At 37.6% G+C, this 23038-nt stretch overlaps 1 protein-coding gene and 1 long non-coding RNA gene across 2 annotated transcripts; one reads left to right on the forward strand and one right to left on the reverse strand.

Annotated features, from left to right (window-relative positions):
- Positions 1–8422: 8422 nt before the first annotated feature.
- LOC130732380 (uncharacterized) lies at positions 8423–8893 on the reverse strand. The gene is made up of 2 exons (XR_009017023.1): positions 8766–8893; positions 8423–8662 (listed from the first exon to the last, which is right to left on the reverse strand). It is a non-coding gene; the product is annotated as an uncharacterized LOC130732380 (long non-coding RNA).
- Positions 8894–18437: 9544 nt separating this feature from the next.
- LOC130728789 (uncharacterized) lies at positions 18438–21417 on the forward strand. The gene is made up of 4 exons (XM_057580358.1): positions 18438–19293; positions 19709–19949; positions 20592–20709; positions 20925–21417. Exons 1-4 carry the CDS (start codon positions 18644–18646, stop codon positions 21014–21016), a joined length of 1101 nt encoding a protein of 366 aa, XP_057436341.1. The 5' UTR covers positions 18438–18643; the 3' UTR covers positions 21017–21417.
- The last annotated feature ends 1621 nt before the right edge of the window (positions 21418–23038 follow it).

The following is a 23038-nucleotide window of genomic DNA, read 5'->3' on the forward strand; positions in this document are numbered from 1 at the left end:
CCTTGATTATGAACAAAGTCTCTCTCTAAGTTGTATTCCAGCCACTGCGTTAGGCCCTGAGTGAAAAAAAGGCTCCAATCCTCTTCACTGACAAAAGCATTCCAAACCTCTTTAACACATTCATAGTCCCTAACCGCATGCATCACTGTTTCCTCCACATCTTGGCATCTTGGGCATAAGTTGTCGTCGGCCATCTTGCGCTTGAATCTTTCTCCATTTGTAAGGATCCGCTCATGAGCAATCTTCCAAAGAAAGGCTTGGGCTCTTGGTGGGCCACAGAATTTCCATATGGTGCTGAAAACCTTATCTGGATCAGCCCTTTGGGAAGTGAGGAAGCTTGGGGAAACTGATTTGATGGAGAAAGCCCCATCGGGATTGAGCCCCCAATACGGCACATCGTTCCCCCGCTCAAGATTAGGGGGGTTCATGGCTTCAATTCTGCTGCAAATATCAGGGGGAAGGAGCTGGGAGAGGAGGGTCCAGTCCCAACTTTCATTGGAAACAAAGCTTGCAACAGAGGGGTTTATATTCCATCTATCCGGAATATCCTCTGGCATGTAGTCTACAAGCCTATCAACGTTTGGAACCCATGAGTCACTCCAAAAGGAGACAGTCATACCATTCCCTAAGGACCATTTAATGCCCTTTTCCATGGTAGGCCAAACCTTACATATAGCTTTCCAGGTCGGAGAATCAGTTCCTTTTGAAGAAGGGGGGCGTCTCAAATCTGGGTTGAATTTATACCTAGCCTTAAAGACCTTGGTCCATAGGGAGTCACCTTCAGATAGGATACCCCAAGCCAGCTTGACCAGGTAGCTTTGATTTAAGTTATGGAGGTTGCGGAACCCGAGCCCTCCTTGGTCTTTGGGGGTGCAAATAGTTTCCCAGCTTATAAGGTGACATCTCCTCTTATCAGTAGTTGAGCCCCAAATAAAGTTCCTGCATAGCCTCTCAATTTCTTCACACACCCCCACAGGAATTGGGGTGGTTTGCATCACATATGTTGGGAGACTAAGGAGGTAACTCTGTGCTAGAGAGACTCGCCCCGCAAAGGACAAAGTGTTGACTTTCCAACATGACAACTTCTTTTTTACTTTGTCAATGAGGAGGTTGAAGTTCTCTTTGTGCATTCGAGCATGGAGTAGGGGTACTCCCAAGTACATGCCTAAGTTGAAAGTTCTTTGGATACCCAAAGCTTCTGTTACTTAAGTAGCCTTAGAGTCATCCACGTTGTTGGAGAAGAAGACTCTGGATTTAGGTGGGCTAACTCTTTGACCCGAAGCAATGCAAAATCTATCAAGAATGTTGTCAATCAGGAGGGCCTGCTCCACAGACGCTTTAGAGAAAAGCACCACATCATCTGCAAAGAGGAGATGAGAGAGATGGATTCCTGGCCTACCAATGAAGAGAGGTTTCCATTGGCCTGAGGAACAAGCATCTTGGATGGCAAGCGCTAATCTCTCTATACACAGAACAAAGATATAAGGGGAGATTGGATCACCTTGCCTAATACCTCTGGAAGGTTTAAAAGTCTCAGTATATCCACCTCTCCAAGCAATAGCCATAGTTGAGGAAGAAATACAACACTTTATCAGATTCACAAAGTTGCTATCAAAGCCAAAGAAAAGTAAGGTATCCACAATGAAGGTCCATCTTAATCGATCATAGGCCTTTTCGAGGTCCAGCTTGATGGCCATTGCCCCTACTTTACCTTTCATGGATTTCATATAGTGAACTACCTCCTGAAAGATAAGGATATTGTCAGTTGTACTCCTCCCTTTGACAAAGCTTGCTTGGTTAGTGGACACCAGATTAGGGATGAAGTTAGCCATCCTCTCCGCTAAAATCTTTGTCACCACCTTATACATTGTATTACACAACGAGATAGGTCTGAACTGATTAACCCTTTCCGGAGAAGGCACTTTAGGGATTAAAGCTATCACAGTTTGGTTAACTTCCTCAATGTTACTTGGGAAGGCAAAGGTTTCATGCACAAACTTCTCCACACTGTCTTTCAGGATCTCCCAGTTGTGTTTAAAGAAAACTGCGTGGAAACCATCAGGTCCCGGGGACTTCAGATTACCGATGCCAAAGAGGTACCTTTTGATATCCTCTGAAGATAGAACCTTACATAATTGTCTTCTATCCTCTTCTCCAAGAGAGGGATGCATATGGGAAGTATCAAAAGAAGGAGAAGAAGTTTGATCATCAGAATACATATCTTTGAAGTAGCAAACGAGCATTCTTTTAAGCTCCTCTTCCTCATAGACCCAATCATTTTCACTATTTCTCAGTGCTTCAACTTTGTTTCTTTGCTGTCGACAAACAGCACTCTGGTGGAAAAATTTAGTGTTTTTATCGCCCAACTTCAGCCACTTTGTCTTGGACTGTTGAGCCCAGAAAACCTCTTCCCTGCTAAGAATACTAACATACTCTTCCCACAATAGTTTTCGTCTTTGGGTGAGGTAAGGGTTAGGACCATCAGCCAGTTTCCTCTGGATCCCATCAATCCTAGCTAGCAACCTCTTCTTTGTTTTGAAAATGTCCCCAAAAACTTATTTGTTCCACCATTGGAGCTAGGAAGTATTTATGGAGATGTTACCTTTCCAAGTGTCTGAGCAACGCCAATTATTCTTCACTTGGAGTTGGAATTCCGGATGGTCCATCCAAGCGGCCTGGAATTTAAAGGGCTTGGGGCTTCTTCTCTCAAGGAGGTTCAATCTTAGCCAAAGTCCACCATGATCAGACATAGGCAAAATTAAGTTAGTGACAGAGGCAACAGAGAAGATTTCACGCCAAAGAGGATTTGCAACTACCCTGTCAAGCCTCTCAAGAAGGTCTCCACGCTGCCAAGTAAAGGGGTTACCTTTTGCTCCCAAGTCTTCCAGTTCACATGCATCCAAACAATTCTTGAAACTATTGGTAGCAGATCTGTTAATTGGGCCACCTCCTTGCTTTTCATTATCACTGAGCACAGAGTTAAAATCACCTGCAGCACACCAAGGTCCATTGCATCTTTGTTTGAAACTCATGAGTTCCTCCCACAGTTCCTGGCGGAGACGTTCTTGAGGATGGGCATAAATAACGGAGAAGAACCACCCTCCTTGGGAATTAGGATCAACTTTTAGATGAATAAAATGAAGGTTAATTTCCATCACATTAATGGTAATTTCAGCGGATTTCCAACAGCACCAGATTCCACCAAAAAAGCCACAGGGATCAGCTTTTACCATACTATCAAATCCCAAAGATTTCAGGACTTTGCTAGCTCTTTCCCCTCCAATTCGAGGCTCAAGAATAGCAACAAAATTCAGATTATAGAGTTTAATACAATCTAACAAAATTAGCAAAGTTCTTCTTCCCGGCACCTCTACAGTTCCAGATTAACCAATTCATAATTAACCAGAAATTTGGGGGGAACACGAGACTAGAAAGGCAGCACCTCACAGGGAGGACTCATTCTGGACATCCCCCAAGGGGGCATCATTCATTATCATGGAGTCCTCTTCGATATCTGGAGGTCCAATCTCTCTTAATCCTGTATCACCTGGGTCCTGTTCTTTCATGGTAGTATCCTCAATTCCTTTTTTCCTCAGTAAGGATTGGATGAAAAAGAGTTCCTCTTCAGTTGGGGCAACTGTACTAGCCTCTAGCCAATCTCCTGGACCCTTTCTTTCCTTATATTCTTTCTAGAGCTTGTTTTGATGCCTCCTTACCTCCTCCATAATGAATTTTTCACTAGTCGTTGGTGAAGACCTAGGGGGCACATCTTCTGCCTGCTGATTTGGAGCAGTAGCAACAGCAACACAATTTTCTTGGTTATGTTTTGGGCCTCCCTTCGCTTTGGGAGGGGGGTTCTTAGGAGTAGTCTTTCCATTCTTCTTAGCTGAGCCGTTGGTCATATTACCTTTTTTCTGGTACAGCTGGGTACTTCCTGGTGGGGGAGGAGAGGGTGCTGAGGGCACTTGATCTGACCCAGTGATGTCCTCAAGAATGTTGAATCTCGATCCAGAGCCATGGGGTCTCAATTCTGCAGCTGCAGATTTACCAGTTTTCCTCTTAACTGCTTTCTTAACCAACATCCAAGGCCCAAAGCAATTAGGCACCTCATTCTCCTTGTTGCCCTGGGGTTCCTGGTTCACAGAAGCTGTGGTAGTTGCTGAAGTCTCCTTAATTTTTTCTGTAAACATCGGGGCAAGGCTCGATTCAGTTTCCATGGATTCCTGGGGAAGGGGTTTGACAGAGGGCATATAAACGCTGGCTCCAGGATCAGGACAGGCGTCAAGTTTGTGACCATACCGCCCACATCTGAAGCATATAGAGTGCAGTCCTTCATACTCCATGCGGTGCTCTTCCCCTAGAGCAGTGAAGGTGGGGAGGAGAGGTTGGCTCAAATCAATTTCCACACAGATTCTTGCAAATCTGCCTCTAGCTTGTATAGAGGTGTTTTGATCAATCTTTAGCATAGTTCCAATATTGGACCCCAATCTCCACAGGAATTGGTCTTTGTAGAGTTCCACAGGTAGCTTTGGAAGTCTAATCCAGATCGCAATTTTCTGGATTGCTTTGTCATCAGCTTTGAACATTGGTCTCCAACGTTGAACCAGCAGATAATGATCAGCAATCATCCAAGGGCCTTCAAATAAAGCTACCTTATAATCAGTTTCCGAGGAGAATCGAATCAGAAAATATTCATCACTAAGATCCATAACTCTAATCTCGCCATCTCGTGCCCATATCCGTTGAAGCCTTTGGTTCATCCATCTGAAACCTAGCTTTTTACCCAGAAGTTTCACTATCAGCGAGTTTTTCCATGGTCGGCACCATTCCCCATATTCCTCCATGGAGATGGGGATGACTGGGTTAGGAATGAAAGGCCCTCTAGGTTTCCCCCAACTTCCATCTCCATTATCATTCAGACAGAGCTCTTCATGGACAGAGTCCAGAATCTCTTGAGGGGAGAACATCTGATTGAAGCCCTCACCTTCGACAACCTTATCTTTGTAGGACACCCTGCCTCTATCCTTCGAGTTGGAACCCACATCTTCCACTGCAGCTTCGATTTGAGGCATATCCAGATCCAACTGGAGTCCCTCTCCAGTCGTTTTGACCTTCTTTGTGCTCCTAGCTTTTTGATCCAGTTCTTCCGGAGTGGTGGCTCGCTCATCGCCACCCCCAATCCCAACCCTAGCAGAGCTCTGAGGTGTCGTCATGCTAGGCACAGTTGTTTCTGTAATATGATTTATTCCTCATCCCCATATTTGGAAAGGTACAAATGCGTTAGGAATATATATATATATATGTGAACGGGACCCTAACAAACATCCTATGTATGAACAGTTGAACCCCATCATTATTAACTTTAAGTAGTATTTGCTCTCTGTTTTTTCTCCCTCGCATGTGCTCAATCAATTAGTTAATTACTGAAAAATATAATCTTGTCTTACTTTTTTACTAGATATCATACCCGTGCGATGTACGGGCATACTTAAAATATTGTTTAACATTATATAAAAATTATCATAGTTAAATAATTAAAATTAAAACTTTTTTCACTATAAATATAAAAAAAATATGTCAATACATTTCAATAAATATTATTATAGTTCATTTTGTATAAATAATTAATATTACTCAAATTTAATTATTAGCATAAAATAATTTTAACAATTAAAATTTTTATTTATTTAATAATATGAAAAATTATTAAGTTAATTTAAAATATTTAAATTACTAAAAAAATGTTAAGTAGTAAGTGTTTAATGTCTTGAAATAAGTTTTAATATCATTTTTTATATTTTTTTGCCTGGAAAAGCCATTTGGTGTGACATGTCAAGACCAAGAAGAATAAATTAATTTTAACTTTTTGAATTATAATAAGTGATAACTTAAATAACCTTTTTACAAAAAAAATAACCCAAAATATTATCTTGTGAATTTAATTTTTTTCAACTTATTTGGTTTGGGAGTATTTTCTCACAGCCGATAGCCATGAAACTAATTCCTTGAATTTCTACGATCACGTTAAATGGATAGACCAGGTCTTTCCCAACAAACATTTATTCAACTTTGACCATTATTATTTTCTCTATTATGCTTCCTTGAGTAATTTTATTAATATATCATAGATAAAAAACATTTTTTTTCAATAATGAACATATATGTTATAGTTAATATTAAATACCTTGTAGCAACATTTTTCAATTTTAAAATAATTTTAATTTTTAATATTTGTAAAATGCAAAACTTAAATAATTTTAAATAAATATTTAATATTTGTCAAATGCAAATAAATATTTATTGTTTTATAGTTTAATGTATTTAATGTAAAACTCAAGTCTCCTTCATATTTTTTTTTGTACATCGGAAAGATAAGTTGCACTCGCCAGGAATCGATTCTTGGACCTCCCACTATCCAACCCATATGTTCCCAGCTCTTACCACTTGAGCTATCCTACGGGGACCAAGTCTCCTTTACATATAAACTCAAATGCACATATTTATTTTTAATTGTATTTTTTGATTGTAAGATCTTTATAAATTATAATTTTTTATAAATATAAGAAATATATTAAATAGAAGAAGAGTCACTATTTCCGTCTTATAATTTTGTTTTTTAATTAGGTAATGGCTTTAAACATTGCAATTTTATTAAGTTTTTAGAGTTGTGCTATGCCACACGATTTCATATTATAATCTCATTATTTTCTAATAACTGATACTTAAATTTTTTTTAGTCGGTTACATCTCCATGGATATGCATGTAGTATAATTCTTTGCGAGTTCATTTCATTGACCTTTCATTAAAAGAAAAATGAAAATACATCATAAAACACAAATACATTCTAGGAGTACATTATTCATTGTATATTGATTATACATATTCATCTATTTATTTATTTAACCATTATTGAAGACTTTTCATTTTTGTCAGTTTTTTAATCCTTACTCCCTCATACTAGGATTATACCCGTGCGTTGCACGTAGGGTACAACATTTTAATATCGAACATGATTACTTTGACAAACGTAATTAATATTGTTGATCACTTAACAGTCCATTCATTGACGAACAAAGAAGTCACCAAACCTCATTATACTCAATTGTTATATTGCTTAAAAAAGATTAAAATTACGTTTTAAATATGGTTCTGATTGGAATTTAGGTAAGACAAAATCTAATCATTTTTTGTTGTTATTTATAATCATATATAAGAGCATTTAGCAAATAGTGACAACGTGAATTCGCGGGACATCTTCATTAATAAACTTTCTTCCGGATACCAGCAGAACACTTCAAAGTTAAATAGTAGGCAACGACACTGGATGATAAAAACATTCTCCAACACAACGGCACAGACACAACAACACAAAAACCAGATAGAACATTCATTATACGTGTAGATGAATCACTTCAATGTTGTATTACAGAAATATATATATATATATATATATATATATAATTTTTACAGTGTTATTATAATTATAATTATTTTATAATAATATTGTAATCATGAATTTATGCTTCAAAACTCAAACAACACCAATGACAAAAAGAATTGCATAAATGAGATTTATTTTGATGCACGAAAATATTAATACAAATAACAACATCAACATTGCATCGGTCATTCTGAGTATTGAAGATGTCAGCGACAGTGCTAGTGCCATTTACATGGGCAACACCATTGAGGGTAAGTTGAGCCCAACATCCTACAGTAATGACTATATGTGTTATTATTTGTCCTTATTGCATATAATAGATTCCAGTTGTATGACACAAAATATTAAAGAAGAGGTCGATCAAATATAAATATGAGCATTGCATGGGTCCTAGAATGAGAAACGATTTTACAATTTCTTAAAATGAATTACCAATTAACGAATAAGTTTCACATGTACACTACTTACAAAGAAGGGATAGAAAATAGCTCACTTCTCCGTCATCGTCATTCCTGATACATTCAACAGACATATTTTTAATGAGACCAACACTGATGAACTTGTTGCTCCAAACCCAGCCAGTAATGCTTGGTGGCACGACATGCCATATGCACACTTTGCACAACTAAGTAGATTTGATAACAAACATTTAGTACTTACTAATTTTCTAATTTATTTTTATTTTCAAAAAATATGATTTAACACTGGTAGTGCACTCTCGTGCTTCATTTACTTGTGAAATTCACCCACAAGTCAAAGAAAAAGTTGTAACCGGGAAACGAAGCTTGCCCTTTTTTGTTCTTTAGCCCTTTCTTTGTGCTGATAGTTTTTCTTGATTTTCATTGTAACTACTGGTTTACTGTCTTTGCTTCTTGTCTTTCCTTTTAGTTTGTTTGGTTGTAATGAGTAAGTGTTGCTTTTTGTACTCTGGCTCGTGACATTCAATTATTAATATATATGTTTGGTTTTCCAAAAAAAAATAATAATAGAGCCAGCCTTAAATTCATTCTTCTCAATAATATGGAAACAATTTTGGGATTAAAACTTTAAAGAGCTAGTATAGTAGATTATCAAGCAAAAGGTGACCACATCATTTCAAACTTTTCATCATTATTTCACATGTCTGCCACATCTAATATCCATTCTTCCACCATGATCTTGATTGACAAATCATTTAGCCAACAAATTATAGAAATCCCTCACATCTTTTGCTGCACAAACTGCAAAACAGTGTTGGTTGTTAGAGGTGGGTGACAGTACTATAGAACAAAATTTGTAAAGCAATAAGGTACATTTAACAATACAACCAAGTAAAAGCAATACCTTTGGACGGTACATTTGACAATTTTTTCAGCACCTGTGCGCTGCTATTTTCGGCAAAAGCTTCACACTCTTCAACCCTTTGCTCTTTTTAACCTTCTTAACAATTGTGCCTTCTTTGATTCCATAACAATTGGGAAAGAATTATAAGTTCGAGTACATAGATCCTAGCTATACAACCTCTTAAGAAAAAACCAATAGATTAAATAATATATTGAACATAGGGGTGGGAATAGGCCAGACCGTTCGTAGGGGCCTATGGCCTAGCCTACCACAGGCCCAGGCCAGGCCAGGCCAAATTGGTAAATAGGCAAGGCTTAGGCTTTTTGAAAAGTCTATTTAGTTAAAAAGGCTAGGCTCAGGCCATTTAAAAAGCCTTTTAAGCCTTATAGGTTAGCCTATTTAAGTAAAAATAATTAGTATTTTTCTGGTACATTGTAAATATGATTAGTATAAATATATTTTACTATTGATGATGTCTATATATTAGAAAATTATCATAATATCTTAATATTATATACTTATTAACATCTTTATATATTTAAGCAAATTGACTTATATAATGACTCAAAGATATAAGTCTATTTAGAAATAGATATATAACGTATTTAAATACATTAATATAAAGTTTGATTTTATACTGGCTCTCCGACTCTAAGAAACTAACATAATCTCTCATTTAGTTTCATTTCTACCTAATAGCTTACAATATTATGAGTCTGATTGTTGAAAAAATTATTTTAGTATAATTTAACCTGTTAGTTTATAAGTTTAATAGCTTCTTTATAAATAATTTTGTTAGCAAACGTAAAACTCTTGTTGTGAAATAGACCTTTAAATAGGCTACCAGGCCTGGCCAGGCTTTCGAGAAGGCCAGGTCAGGCTCGAAAAAAAGCCTTTGACAGGCCACAGGCCAGGCTCAGGCCTTAAGATTTTTAAACAGGCTAGGCCTATTCACGAAAAGCCTACCTAGGCCCATCCTATTCCCACCCCTAATTGAACACTAATGCATATGCCTAGAGTTTAACATAATATTTTATTGGTCTGCCGAACCTCAACATACAATACAATGAATTAACAGAAAGAGTATATCTGAGTATCTACCTATATTAGCATCAAGTGTCAAGTTGGATGAAGTTACCTAACCTCAATATTCTATATTCCTTGTTTTCTTGGCTTCTTGCTCTGAAAATTGTTAGTTATTCTTTTGGCATGATTGTGTGAATATGAAAATGAATCATGTGAATGCACAAGCCACTGTCTCGGCCTCAGATTTAGTTGTTTTTCCTTCATCATTCCTTACTTATGAAGACCCCATCTCTCCAAAATCCACCTCACTACTTTCACTTCCCATCTTTTCTTAGTTCTTATGAAATCAGCAAATGATTTAGCTTGCCTATATGTATTGCAAAGGTGAAAATCATGATCCTATTCCTACCAAAAATTGGCCAATGCGCTGTTAGAACACAATTGTTACATTTTAAGATTTCCTACCTCTTTGGTAAACTATTGACTATTATTTTAAGCTTGTATAACCCCTCAATAGTCAATACGTATGGAAAAAGTCGCAATAGATAAAATGTACTGAGTAATCTGCTTTGCTATGGCCTATGGTCTTAAGTTTAGGAGAAGGAATAGAGAAGGAGTTGCCACATCCATGCATCTTTTAGTTTTGATTGGGTTTCATGAATTTTAGGAGTCACTTCAATTTATTTTTTTAGGCGGGGGCTCTTAGGGATTCAGAGCTTAGAGAACAAATTATATCACTTTCAAAGTATTAAAAAAGTTTCTTACTATCTAAAAGTGTTGAATAGAAGAGGAACAAACCAGCAAATAAACCAAAGATCTGTGGAGGTGCCTTGAAATCGGGGCCAAGCCATCAACAAAGACCTTTGCTGCAAATCATAGAATCAAGAGTCAAAGTGATTACTGAATTACACAAAACCATGAAAAACACCAAGAATTTAGGGAGACTAATGCAACCAAACAATGTAATAGCATGCATTCCTAATACAAAACTGAATTTAACTATCAATACTAAAACACTAATATCTATAGATCGCCTAATTATTAGTCACATAAGAACAAAATCAGAGGTAACCAAGTAATTATGTCCATAAACAGCAAAAGGTATACAAAAAAGCAAAGTGAAGGCTAAACTTGGCAGCAGCAGACAAACTGTTCTGTATTCACTCTTCACAGCATCATATTATTATGATCAAATGTCAATATAATGTTGACAGCGGCAAATTAATGTTAACAATGTAAAACTATTTTTGAGTTCCCTTGTCTTAGTTGTTGATTGCAGCAAAACATTGGAGGTACCTTAAGGTCACAAACATCACTTGATAGCAGCACAAAGAGCTTAAGAAATGCTAAATAATTTGCATTTGAAAGAAATATAATGAACTTGAGAAATGAAAAGTAATTTGAAGTCCTTTGGGTCAAACTCATAATTGCAGCGAAATGAAATTGCTTTAGTTTTAATCTGCATTAAACACACAAAAAACAATCTTACATGTGAACCTGTGATTGCAATTTGGAACCCCATATTAAGTCACTCCATAAAATAACCATGAGTAAAAAAATACTGCACCAGAATCATGATGTACCTTAAAGCCTCACATGTAAAAAGGAAGCATTTACCTGTGAGTGATTATTAAAATGTCTCACATAAAAGAAACAGAGGAAATACATTCATAGGTATTAATAACTATGTTTCCCATTATGTTCAAAGTGATTTTAGGTAAAGGGTAAATGAATATAAAAATATTTTAAGGAAAGTATCTTCTCCTTGTGTGCCTTCTTCTTTGCCTTTGGTGGTCTAAATGCCACCATTACAGCAACATAGTTAGTGTCTTCACATTCTGAAACACAAAAAATTTAGTCTGTTGAAAATAGTTACTTGCATCATCCTTAATTTTTTGAACAACTTGCATGCCTTATTTCCTAAGTTTGGCTTAATATATCAGATTCAGCGTTGATTAAGTTATTAAATTGATAGAAGGAGGAGGTATCATTAAGTGGAGAAAAGAGAAATTCATATACATACTCTAAGAAGAAAAGATCAAAAAGGAACACAATAATAGATGTTTGATATAAGGAAACCTGGACTAAATGCATGACACCTTGAAAGAAAATGAAGCACGAGCCAAACCTCACACCTCGATGACCATGTTGTAGAACAAAGGCATGGAACATGAGCATTAGCCATAGTTTACTCAACAAAACAGGTGAAAGCACAACAAACACAAACAGATAAGGAGATTGAAGAAGCTAAACGCTGATGAGCAACAACACAACAAAAGGTGTATTTATAAACATATAATTGCAATTGAAGATAATCAACATTTATTTCTAGATGAAATCAATTCCAATATCAAATGTATCAAATCAATTTGCAAACCAGATAGAAGCAAGAATGACAGATTGAGGTCGCAAGGAAGATATACAGAACCAATAAAATAGAAGCAAATATATATGCTTTATTTTCTATATTTCAAGCTTCTTTTCTTCACCTTAATATGGATGTAAATAATGAAACCTAAAGAACATATTACATCTATCTTTTTCTCTGAAACTTGGAAAAACTTGAGACTTGTCAATTAAGGGTCCAAGAACTCAAGAAGCCAGATTAATGTTGACAATGAGCATTCACATCTGCACAATTTATTCCAGGATGATGAAAAATCTGAAATTGCTTCCAAAGTGAACTGGGATTGTTGCCGACAAAAATGATCATGCAGGGCAAGGAGCTTTCTCAACTCTCAGGAGAAAGACAAAAAGCCATGATGTAATAATTTCCTGTGTTTCTTTTGATGAACTTGTCAACATACTTGATACTGAAAGGTTCCACTCCTAGCTGCATAGAGAGATTGGTCTTTGACGAATTTTCCGAGAATTCAAAATAAGACGCCGCTTTCTGTCCTTCATTGCGTTGCTTCCTAAGTTAACCCTCATCTACAAAATTTGCAGAATCTGCTATCTCTGCATTACTCAAAGTCGAGTCTGTTGCAGTCTTTATTTCTTCCTTGTGTTGATTACTTCCACTTTATTTGTTGCCATATCATTAGCAAAAAAAATCATAATAAGCCACTGAATATCACAAAACACAAACTGATGACTACTAAGTACTAACATACAAAACATTTGCTTGTGAGATTGGTATATATGGTTAAGACTCAACCTCAGCATCAATTAATACAATATGGATAGCAAATGGATTCAATGGGTCGTTCACAGGGCATATATCCCACATCCTGATAATTCTACTCCTAATTCTCAGGAATTTCTTTCCTGTACTGAGAGTCTTAATGGGGTTGACACGGGAACTCATATCTCCCAATAAGAACAGGACAGTAGACTCAAATACACACAATAAACACAATACACACAACAAAAGTGAACTATGAACTGATCAAAGTATGAGCAGTTATATTTATAGACCAGAACTGCAAGTTGTGGCCAGCCAAATTACAACTGTAAATGACCAAGAAAATAGATTATAGCTAATAGATGATAGCATATGGGGGAGAGAAGGGCCAAACAGACTATAAAGCATCAAAGAAATATAGAAGAAGATGGTTGAAGGTGGAAAGTACCATTGATTATAGGAACAGCTGCAGGAGGATAGGCATCAGATCACCTCCTTAGGGATCGACCTTCGATGCAACAGCTGGCCGGTGGGACGTCGTACCTCCTACATCGGTGCAGAGTGAGCTGGAGCAATAGGCACAGCGGAGTCTCGGTGAAGTAGGGGGACGAATGAGGATGGTAATCAGGGGAAGATGCAAGGTGGGAAAGAGAGCTGCTAGCGACTAACCCTACTTCCAAAGGCAAATAACTTCCCCCAACGCAGCCCATGAAACAACACTGCTAGCAGGTTTCGAGTACCCTCAATCCTAACCCTACGTGAATTCACACAATACAGCTCAATACAGCTATGGTTTTCCATGCTTGCTCCATATCGATGATGTAGGGAGGACGATTGGGGAGGGGATTCACGATTTCACGCAAGTTGCAATCTGGGTTGAGTGTACACTGCTGCTAGTCTGCTACTAACCCTATTTTTTTTATTACTAACCCTACTTGAAAAGATAGTATCCATGTATCCTAACGCAGCCCATAAAAGGGCCAGACCCAAAAAGCAACCTCAGTTGTAACAAAAAAAAATGGCACTTGGTGAACAGTAACAAAACCTTGAAACTTAAGTTAGAAGATGCCAACTTGCTAATGTGGATTATCATGCTTATAAAAAAAAACTAATGTAGATTATTATTTTAATTCAATCTTTGTATTTAATACAATGATGAAGTCTCTTGTACATATACACATTTAATGCTTAAAAAAATACAAGTGTGCTTTACATATATATATATATAGAAGATTTGTAATGGATTAAATTATATGTAAAATATTTTTGTGTTTTCTTCTGCGCAAAAATAATATAAATTGATTACCTTTTTCGTTTTATAACTTGCTTTATTTTTTTCTCATGAACTCTCAATCAACTGTAACAAAAAAAACTCTCAATCAACTGTAATAATATTTTTGTGTTTGATAGGAATTTTTTTGTTATGTATTACCCGTGAATGATGACATACATAGTACAAATAATTTGTTTTTCGTTATAGGAACACACCTACCGTTAAAAACATACTATCATTTAATAAACATCAAATGCAAACACAATTCATACTTTTAGTCATGTTTTCAATTTAGTCCTTTGTATGGTAAAAAAATAAACTGAAAGGTACTTTCAATGGGTACTAGAGCGAAAGTAAGCAGTGTAGTGTAGGGGTTGGAGAGCGAGGGTAGAAGGGGGTAGAGTAGGGTAGGTAGGGAAGGGTGGGGGTAAGGCGGGTAGGGTGGGAGGTAAAGGGGTGGGGAAGGATGGACGGATGAGGGAAGGGTAGGGGTAATGAGGATAGATGGGCAGGGTAGAGTGGGCAGGGTAGGGGGTAGGGTAGAGGGTATGAGGGGTAGAGGTTTAGCGAAGGGAGGGTAAAGTGGGTGGGGGTATAAGGTAAGAGGGAGGTAAGAGTAGAGTGATAGGAGGGGTAGAGGATAGGAAGGGTAGGGCGGTAGAGGATAGGAGGGGTAGAGGATAGGAAGGGTAGGGCGGTAGAGTAGGAGGGTTGAGGGTAAGGTATGTCGGGTAAGGGTCGGGGAGGGGGGGTATGTCGGGGATGAGGGGTAAGGGTCGGGGAGGGGGGGTAGAAGTAAGGAGGTAGGAGGGTCAGTGGGGTAGGGTATGAGGGTCAGGGAGGGGTAGAGGTAGGGGAGGGTAAGGGGAGTGGGGCAGGGAGGGTACCCCTCACCCACTCCCCATATCCCACTATCCCCTGCCTACCCGTCCCCCGACCCCTCTCTACCCTACCCTCGCCCTACCTCTACCCATCCTATCCCCTACCTAGCTCTAGCCCTAACCCCCCTCTCTCGCACTCTTACCCTCCCCACCCTCACCCTCCTATTCCCGACCCTACGACATACCCCCCACCCACTCCCCGTATCGACCCCTCTGACCTACCCCTAACCCTTCCTATGACCCTTCCTATCGCCCCCAGCCTCTACTTGATCCCCTGCACTCTTACCCTCCTACCCCTCACCTTGCCTCCCCCTCTACTCTCCCCTCACCCTACCTCTACCCCCTCCCTACATAATCCCCTTCTACCCCATCCCCCTAATCCCCATACTCTCCCCTCCTACCTCTCCCTACCTCCTACTACCATTGGCCCCCTGCCACTACTCTTACTCTACCCTTGCCCTAACCTATCCTAACTCATTCCCTACCCCTGCCTGCCCCTTCCTTGTTCCACCCATACCCTTCTTGTTTGTGTTTACATTACTGAATTAAATCCAAAAGAAGAGAAAATTATGTCACCAAGGAATTGCAATTTCAGCATGCCACCAACCAATAATACCCAGACAAATCAGCATGTTAAAAAATCTACAAGCCCCATCTCAGTAGCAATTTGAGCATGCGTCTTCTTTTCTTGAAAGCATAATAAAGTCATAAACTAATATATTGTTTGAACTGCAATAGTCCTCATAATTTTTGTACTGGTACGATTTTAATCTACCAAACATTAAACACTAAATATTTTTAACGGTAATTATTTGATTGAGCACATGAGAGGGAAAAAATATTACCATGTACTACTCTAGATAAGGTTAAGCATTCATATATGTGTTGTACATTTTCAAATATGGGGATGAGGAATTGATTTAGCAGTTAAATAAGTGTTGCTTTACAAATTCAAATATGGATAGGGATGAGGAATTGATTTAAAAACAGACCCAGAGAATAGTTATATTATATTACAAAGGAATTTAACAAAGAATTGTAATTTGGGTATGTAGCAATAAGACCCAGAAACTAATCTATTTGGTGTGTGTTCTTTAAAGCATAAAGTCATGATAAACTAATCTATGTTTGAACTGTAATTGCCATAAATTTCTATCTCTGTATAAGCCGCCATAAGCTAATTAAAGTAATCTAAAAACTGAAAACAAAGACGGTGAATTCTACAGGATGATGATGCATATTTTACCCAATCTTTACTCTACCCTAAACAAACATGCAGATTAACTCTAGTCAGGTCTCCTTCCATCTTTCTTTCTCACTCGATTTCTCGTTCTTCTCTGTCAACTCATTCTCTCTATTCAATTCCATGCCCACCCCTCTCTCTCTCCCTCTCCTCGTTTAAACTGTGTGATCGAATCGAATAGAATGAAGAAAACAAAAGGGGAGAATGAATGTCTATTTATAATCCTTTTTTATTACCGATGTTGGTAGTTGGAGGATGGGTTTTAGCCGTAACCTTGGGGACCTAGCACGTCGATCTAACGCATTTGTGGTGGAGCTGCTAGCTTTTAAGTCTACCATGGACTTGATTATAAGTTTGGATCTGTCGCATGTGATCGTCGAAAGCGAATCCATGGAGGTGGTGAACTTGCTGATAGTTGGAGATGGTACTAACCATCAGGAAGCTCATGGAGCTATTACTTTCTCTCACTCCCCTAGAGAGGTTAATTGCTTAGCGGATTACATAGCCAAGGTGTGAGAAAATCTCTCTTTTTATTTAATTTCTTTAATTAACATCACATCCTTAAAATCTGATTGGCTGACGATGTAAAAAAACTTTACACCGTCGGTGCATCAAAATTAAACTCATGAAATAAAGTAAATGTGAAGTAATTATTTAGTAGAATGAGATGAAATATATTTTCATGTCCCATTTTATTCTATGTAGTCAAAACAAAAAAAAGGTTTATTTTCTTATCTATTTTTAAAATGATTAAAAAATATTTTTAATTATTTAATTCCTTTAATAACAATAAATTTACTTTTACATGTACTTTAAAATTTCATAATGAAATGTATTTAGCTCATTTGTACCAAAAAAAAAAGTGTTTAGCTTATGCTTTTGTAAAATTCAACATTGATCCCACTAAATTAGATGTGATTTTATATCTTAAAAATGTAAAATCACATTTATGTTTGCATGGACACAAAACAAATATTTTTTTGTTACAAAAGCTAAAAAAAACCTAAAGCTTCAAGGTAGACCGCCTTGAGCATGAAGAAAGCACACAATCATTTCAATAGGGGTGGAATGAACCACAAGGCCAATATCAACTTGGGCTACCAATTTTCCAAGGTCATATGCAAAGGCATTAGGCTCGCGGAGTAGTACCAATGACGCAATACTCCTCAAAATAGTACTATACTGCATGCAGTGTATTCACCTCCTTGATAATGAGAGTATGAGACTGATATGTTACATACGTTCATAAAACGCAAACACTTTACCGGAATCAATATCTTTGCAAAGTAGAAGACCTTGCCAATTCTCAATGGCTCTGCCCTTGGAAAGCCAATACTACCATGGAAGCCAATACGCCAATTGCTACACATATTCCTCAAACAATAATGTTTTATTCACCAATCATTTCCACCTCCACCTTGGGAGGTAGTGAAGGAATGAGAGAGAAATTAGTGATATGATATGTGATGTGACAGGAAATGCAGAGAGAGATAGGAAGAAAAATAGATGAAAATGAGATGGAAGAGAAAGTGAGGTGTGTATATATCATCACTCTTCCTCAAAAGACCACCAAAGCCAGCTCTACCCGGGTTCCCATGGAACTACCATCCACCCATCTATATGACACTTTCCATCCACTAACCGCAAAGTTGCAAAATTGAACACTTCACAACTTCAAACACCTAAAAGCTAGTCCTCACACAATCGGCAAATCAAAGCAACAAGCTTAACCTACCTTTCCAAACAGTCCACACAACAATGACAGAGAACAATTGATGACAAAAAAGAGTGTCAGAGATCCAATCCAAAAATGCAATGATAAAAAAAGAAGAAATGTGAAATCTAACCAAAATGCAATGCAGACCAAACCCATGAGCAAATCTACACAAAACCTTCTATACATTTTGCCTATAACAGTGTAACTCAATCAAGAATATTAAGTACTAACCTTTCAGTTCAACCAAAAAATATAGATATTTTTTTTTTTATGAATACAATATTAAGTCAGTACCATAAAATAACAATAATATAAGATTTATTATTAATATTCGATGAGGAAAAGTTATTATTATTACAATTGTAACGTTCACATTAATATATCCACGTGTCTTATTTTCCCGCTCCGTCCATCTATCCGTTAACCCTACTCTCTCTCTTCTCTCTTTCTTTCTTTCTCTCTCTCTCTCCTCTCTTCCTCTCTCTCTCTTCTGCAACTCCTCCGGCATTGCACAGAACGCAAAGCACACACCAAATTTCCTTTCTTTTTTCTTCAATTAAACAAAAAATTCCAAAATTTGAGAAAAAACTGATTACCCACATTCATTCATACCAATGGGGAAGATTTTCTGCGATTCCACCACCGTCGCCGCCGAGCCCTTCCAAGGTTCGCCGGCGGCCACCGTTTCTTGGATGGATCCCAAATCTCCGCCGCAGGTGGAGCCCATTGGACCTGTAGATCTCGTCGTTCAGGCCAATTCCATTTCCTCCGGCGGATGGGAGGATGTCGTCGGCCTGGAGGAGCAGCAGCGGCGCCACCTACAGAGGCTCTACAACAAGGGCGTTCTCTGGAAGCCTCCACCAGAGAAGGACGAGGATGAGGACTCATCGTCGTCGGAATCTTCCTCCTCGTCCGCCGATCTCAGATCTGTTGTCTTCCGCCTCTCGCACGGCGGCGAGGTTTCATCTGACGGGAACTGCCTCTTCACGGCGTCGAGGAAGGCCATGGGTGGCGGCGAGGAGGATAGGGTCGATCCGCGGGAGCTACGGCGGCGGACGGTGGCGAGGTTCTTGGAGGATTTTGGATCTGCGGGTTTTGACGAGAGGGAAACGGTTGATGATGCGATTCGGCACATGTACTCGCCGGATCTGAAGAATGGGTGGGGGATTCATGTGGTTCAGGAGGTGAAGTTGTTGGCTAAGAAGGAGGATCGGTTCGCTCTTGATTCGGCGATCGAGGAGCTCGTTCACCTCGGCATGCAAAGGTATTGGATCTTCTCTTTCCTTTTTTCTTTGTTTTTCGAACGATTTGTTCAGGTAACAGATTCACTGAGAAATTGTGTGTAATCTTCTGTATTGTTGTCTGTTTTCGAGCTTTGAATCGAAAAGAAGAAACCAGATATGAGCTGTTCTATGTTTGTTTTTTTTTAGGGTTTTAGAAGTGTTGGAAAATCATGCATAGATGTTTTCATTGTTATTTCCAACAGAAAACTTGTAGCAAGAAGAAATGAATTGAAGTATGAAACTGTTCTTGTTTGAATTTCTTTTTCCCAATGAAAATGTGATAATGAATCAGACACATGTTTTAGAATGGTTGAAATGGGGTTTGTTAGTTTGATCATGATGTTTGTGTTTGGCTTTGCTTGTTTTTTCACTATCTGTTTTTTTTTTTGATTGAAGAGAAATGGCGGCAGAGTCTATATACAAGGAGAGATGTATTCCAGTGACTGATGGTCCAAGTTGGGCCAAATACATGTTGATCTCTGGTTCTCCTGAAGATGAACATGATATCATCACTTTGCAATATACTGAGGAGGGTTTATTATCTGTAGATGAGAATAGAGAAGGCCGTGCTGCCGCTTTTGGTGATGATATTGCAATTGAGTGCCTTGCTACAGAGTTCCAGCGAGAGATATATGTGGTAAGAAATACAGGACCCTTTTGTGGAGACTTATAGTTGCTTTCTAATGTCTCTGTGTTCTGTCCATTAAGATGCTGCAGGAGTTGATGTGATATCTATTGGAGTCTCTTTTTGTAATGGAGCAGCTCATTTCATTTTTTAGAAAAAATTATCCTTATTTGACGACAATCCTTATGTTCCTACTTGTTTTGTGGCAGTTCTGTGTATTGTAGTGAAAATAACGGTTAATTTCTTTCTGCTGCTGCATGTAGTGAACTGAAATTACATAAGCATTTTTTAAAAGAAGTTTCCATAACATATTTTCGTTTGTTAATGGTTTTCTGGGAAATAATTGGCAAATTGATGGTACACACATATGTTATGAGAATGTCAAGTATTTGTGGATTGTGCCTTGCTGGATCTAATTATAATTGGGAATTCTTTTACGGTGATCCAAGTTTCATGTTTTCCCATTCTGAACATGGGTATTCATATTCAGTTATCCTGATATATGGTGCAGGTTCAATTATATGATTCAGACTCTCACAAAATAAAAGATAGTGCAAATGCAAATTTCTTCTCATACTGTTTAATTTGTTTAGATGTTTTTGTTGTTAATAGTCTGTCATCATCCTTCCATCTGAATTTTTCCATTATTTTTAGGTGCAAGCTCATGGTTCAGATGCGATGGTTGATGAAGAAAATTGTGTATTTTTCCTTCCGCATCGTCCGCGGAGCCAAATTTCAGAAATCCCCTTCTTCCTTTTCATGAAAGGAACAGGTAATATAGAATGTGTGATATATGGTTATTTTTTGTTCAAGCCTTCAGAAGTTTATTTTCAGGGAGGTTATCAATTTTCCATTCATGTCATTTTAGAGAAAGTTCAACCAGCAGCTTGAGATGTTTTTTGTTGTCTTTCCCCCTTTCTGCTTGAAGTCTAATTAATTAAAATGTTTGAATGTCTCTTTCATTATCTAATGAACATTCACGTGCAGGTTGGTGCGGTGCTGGAGCTGACCACTATGAGCCCTTGATTGCTCATCCCTCCCCCCTTGTTTCCCAAGAAAAGGTTGCTGTTGTTCTGTGAGGCTTTTGCAGCCTGCAATTTTGTGGAGTAGAGATTGAGTAGAATTAGAAATTCTTCACCCTATTTATGGCCACACAAATGTTTGGTCTATTAATCTGCTTCTCCTGAATACTGGTTTTGGTTCCAAGGAGAATCTCATTGTGTGGCTGTGGCATTTATTTTGTTACTGACATTTAGAATCAATCATCTTTGACTCTCCCTGACATTGGACAAGCAGGTTTTCCTGCAGTTTGCGCGAGTCTAGAGAATTGTAGTAGAGTTTCTCCGGGTTTCCGGCTTCTGTTTTGTTGTTTCGATTACTGAGTTTATCAGAGGCTTTATGCTTTCTAGGTAATCAAATTGGAAGAGTTGTATCTCAGTTGGACTTCGTCACATTAATGAAGCAGATTCTTTTCATTTTACGTTGCGTTTCCAAACGTGAAATGTGGTTGAGTTTTCACTTTTCAGGTGATAATACCGTGCTTCTTGGAAGCTTTTAAGCTTTGTAAATGGTAAATGCCAGCACAGCTGATTCAGTGTGAGTCAATGAAAAATGTGCTTATGTCATTGTTTTAATCTGCTAATAATAATTTGTAGTTGTGCGATTTCAGCAAGTCTATACGAAATATTCATTTTGTGAAGGAAGCTCAGAAATGCACTTTCAACGTGGATCCAGTTGAAGTTTGAGTTCAACGAAAATTCCACCTAGTAGATTGCTTTTATTGGCACTGTCTACAGCCTAATAAAATGATTTGATTTTGAAAATGATATTAAATTTGTTTACTTTTGAATCGTAGGATAAAATTACTTGTTAGGAATATAGTTTGATTTTACGGGTCTCATTCTCAACACTTTTTTTTCAACGGAAGTAAGGAATTTTTACTCCTCTCAAAAGTTTATTTTAAAGTTGAGTAGAACATAGTTAGCATCTTCTAAAATTTCTGGCGTAGAGGCTAGAGGAATTGAGACAGCCTACATCTGGAAAGGATCCTGATCTTGAATTTAATGAGTCGGCGGTGACTTCTAATTCTATTTATTGTGGAGTCAAATATCTTGGAAGAATGCTCACGTGTAGCAAAATAGTCCAACAACGGTAAGATGTTAATGTCTCTAGCTTTAACAAATTTTTTTTTTGAAACTGGTCTCTAGCTTTAACATGATTGATTAAGATAGTTTTTTTTTAGGGTTAATAGTTAAATTAGTCCATGAATTTGTAAGAGAGTTTGATTTTAGTATTTTTGAAGAAAAATGACATTTAGCGGCGGTCATTTTTACAATTATTGACGGTTTTCGACCGCCACTAAACGTCATTTTTTCTCACAGGGACTCAAATCAAACTCGCTTACAAGTTCATGGACTAATTTAACCATTAATCCCTTTTTTATAGGTAAATGTTAGTTGTTAGTAGTGTCACTAATTAGCCTCTTCTCAGGGTTCGGACACTGGACCTTCACTTTTTATCTCACCAACCCTTATGTCTCCCAACTCTTACCACTTGAGCTAACTTGTGGACGACTAAGATATGTGTTAGATAAGAAGAAATCTCAATGCTAAAAGTAAATCAATCAAAGCAAATATCTCTTTATGAATTTTATTTTAGATTTGAGTACTATGAAGAAAAGGTTAAAAGTGGATATGAGGGACAGATGAGGATCCTCATGCTGTATTATTTAAAAGTTTTGTGAGTATTTATCTCTTCGTATTAAAAAGTGAGATACTTAAAATATGTATGAAGAGATGTAAATATTTGACTTATCATTATCATGTCACATAGAATTAAGATGATGCAATGTAACATGACTCTACTAAATTTATCAAGTAACATTGGAAATTGTGACTCTAATATGACAAATTAAAAATAATAAAATCAACTAGTAAAATAAAATTAGCTCTAATTAGTTTTTTTTTTTAACTTTGACGAAGGTCACTCCCTGTTTGATATACGTTTCTCCGACTTTCTCCCAACAAATGTCTTTCTCAGATTTAAACTTGTGCTCTCATCTTTACATAAGTTTATCTTACTTCCCACTAGACTAACACCTT

Source organism: Lotus japonicus, chromosome 1 (assembly GCF_012489685.1).
Source record: "Lotus japonicus ecotype B-129 chromosome 1, LjGifu_v1.2".
Taxonomy (NCBI): domain Eukaryota; kingdom Viridiplantae; phylum Streptophyta; class Magnoliopsida; order Fabales; family Fabaceae; genus Lotus; species Lotus japonicus.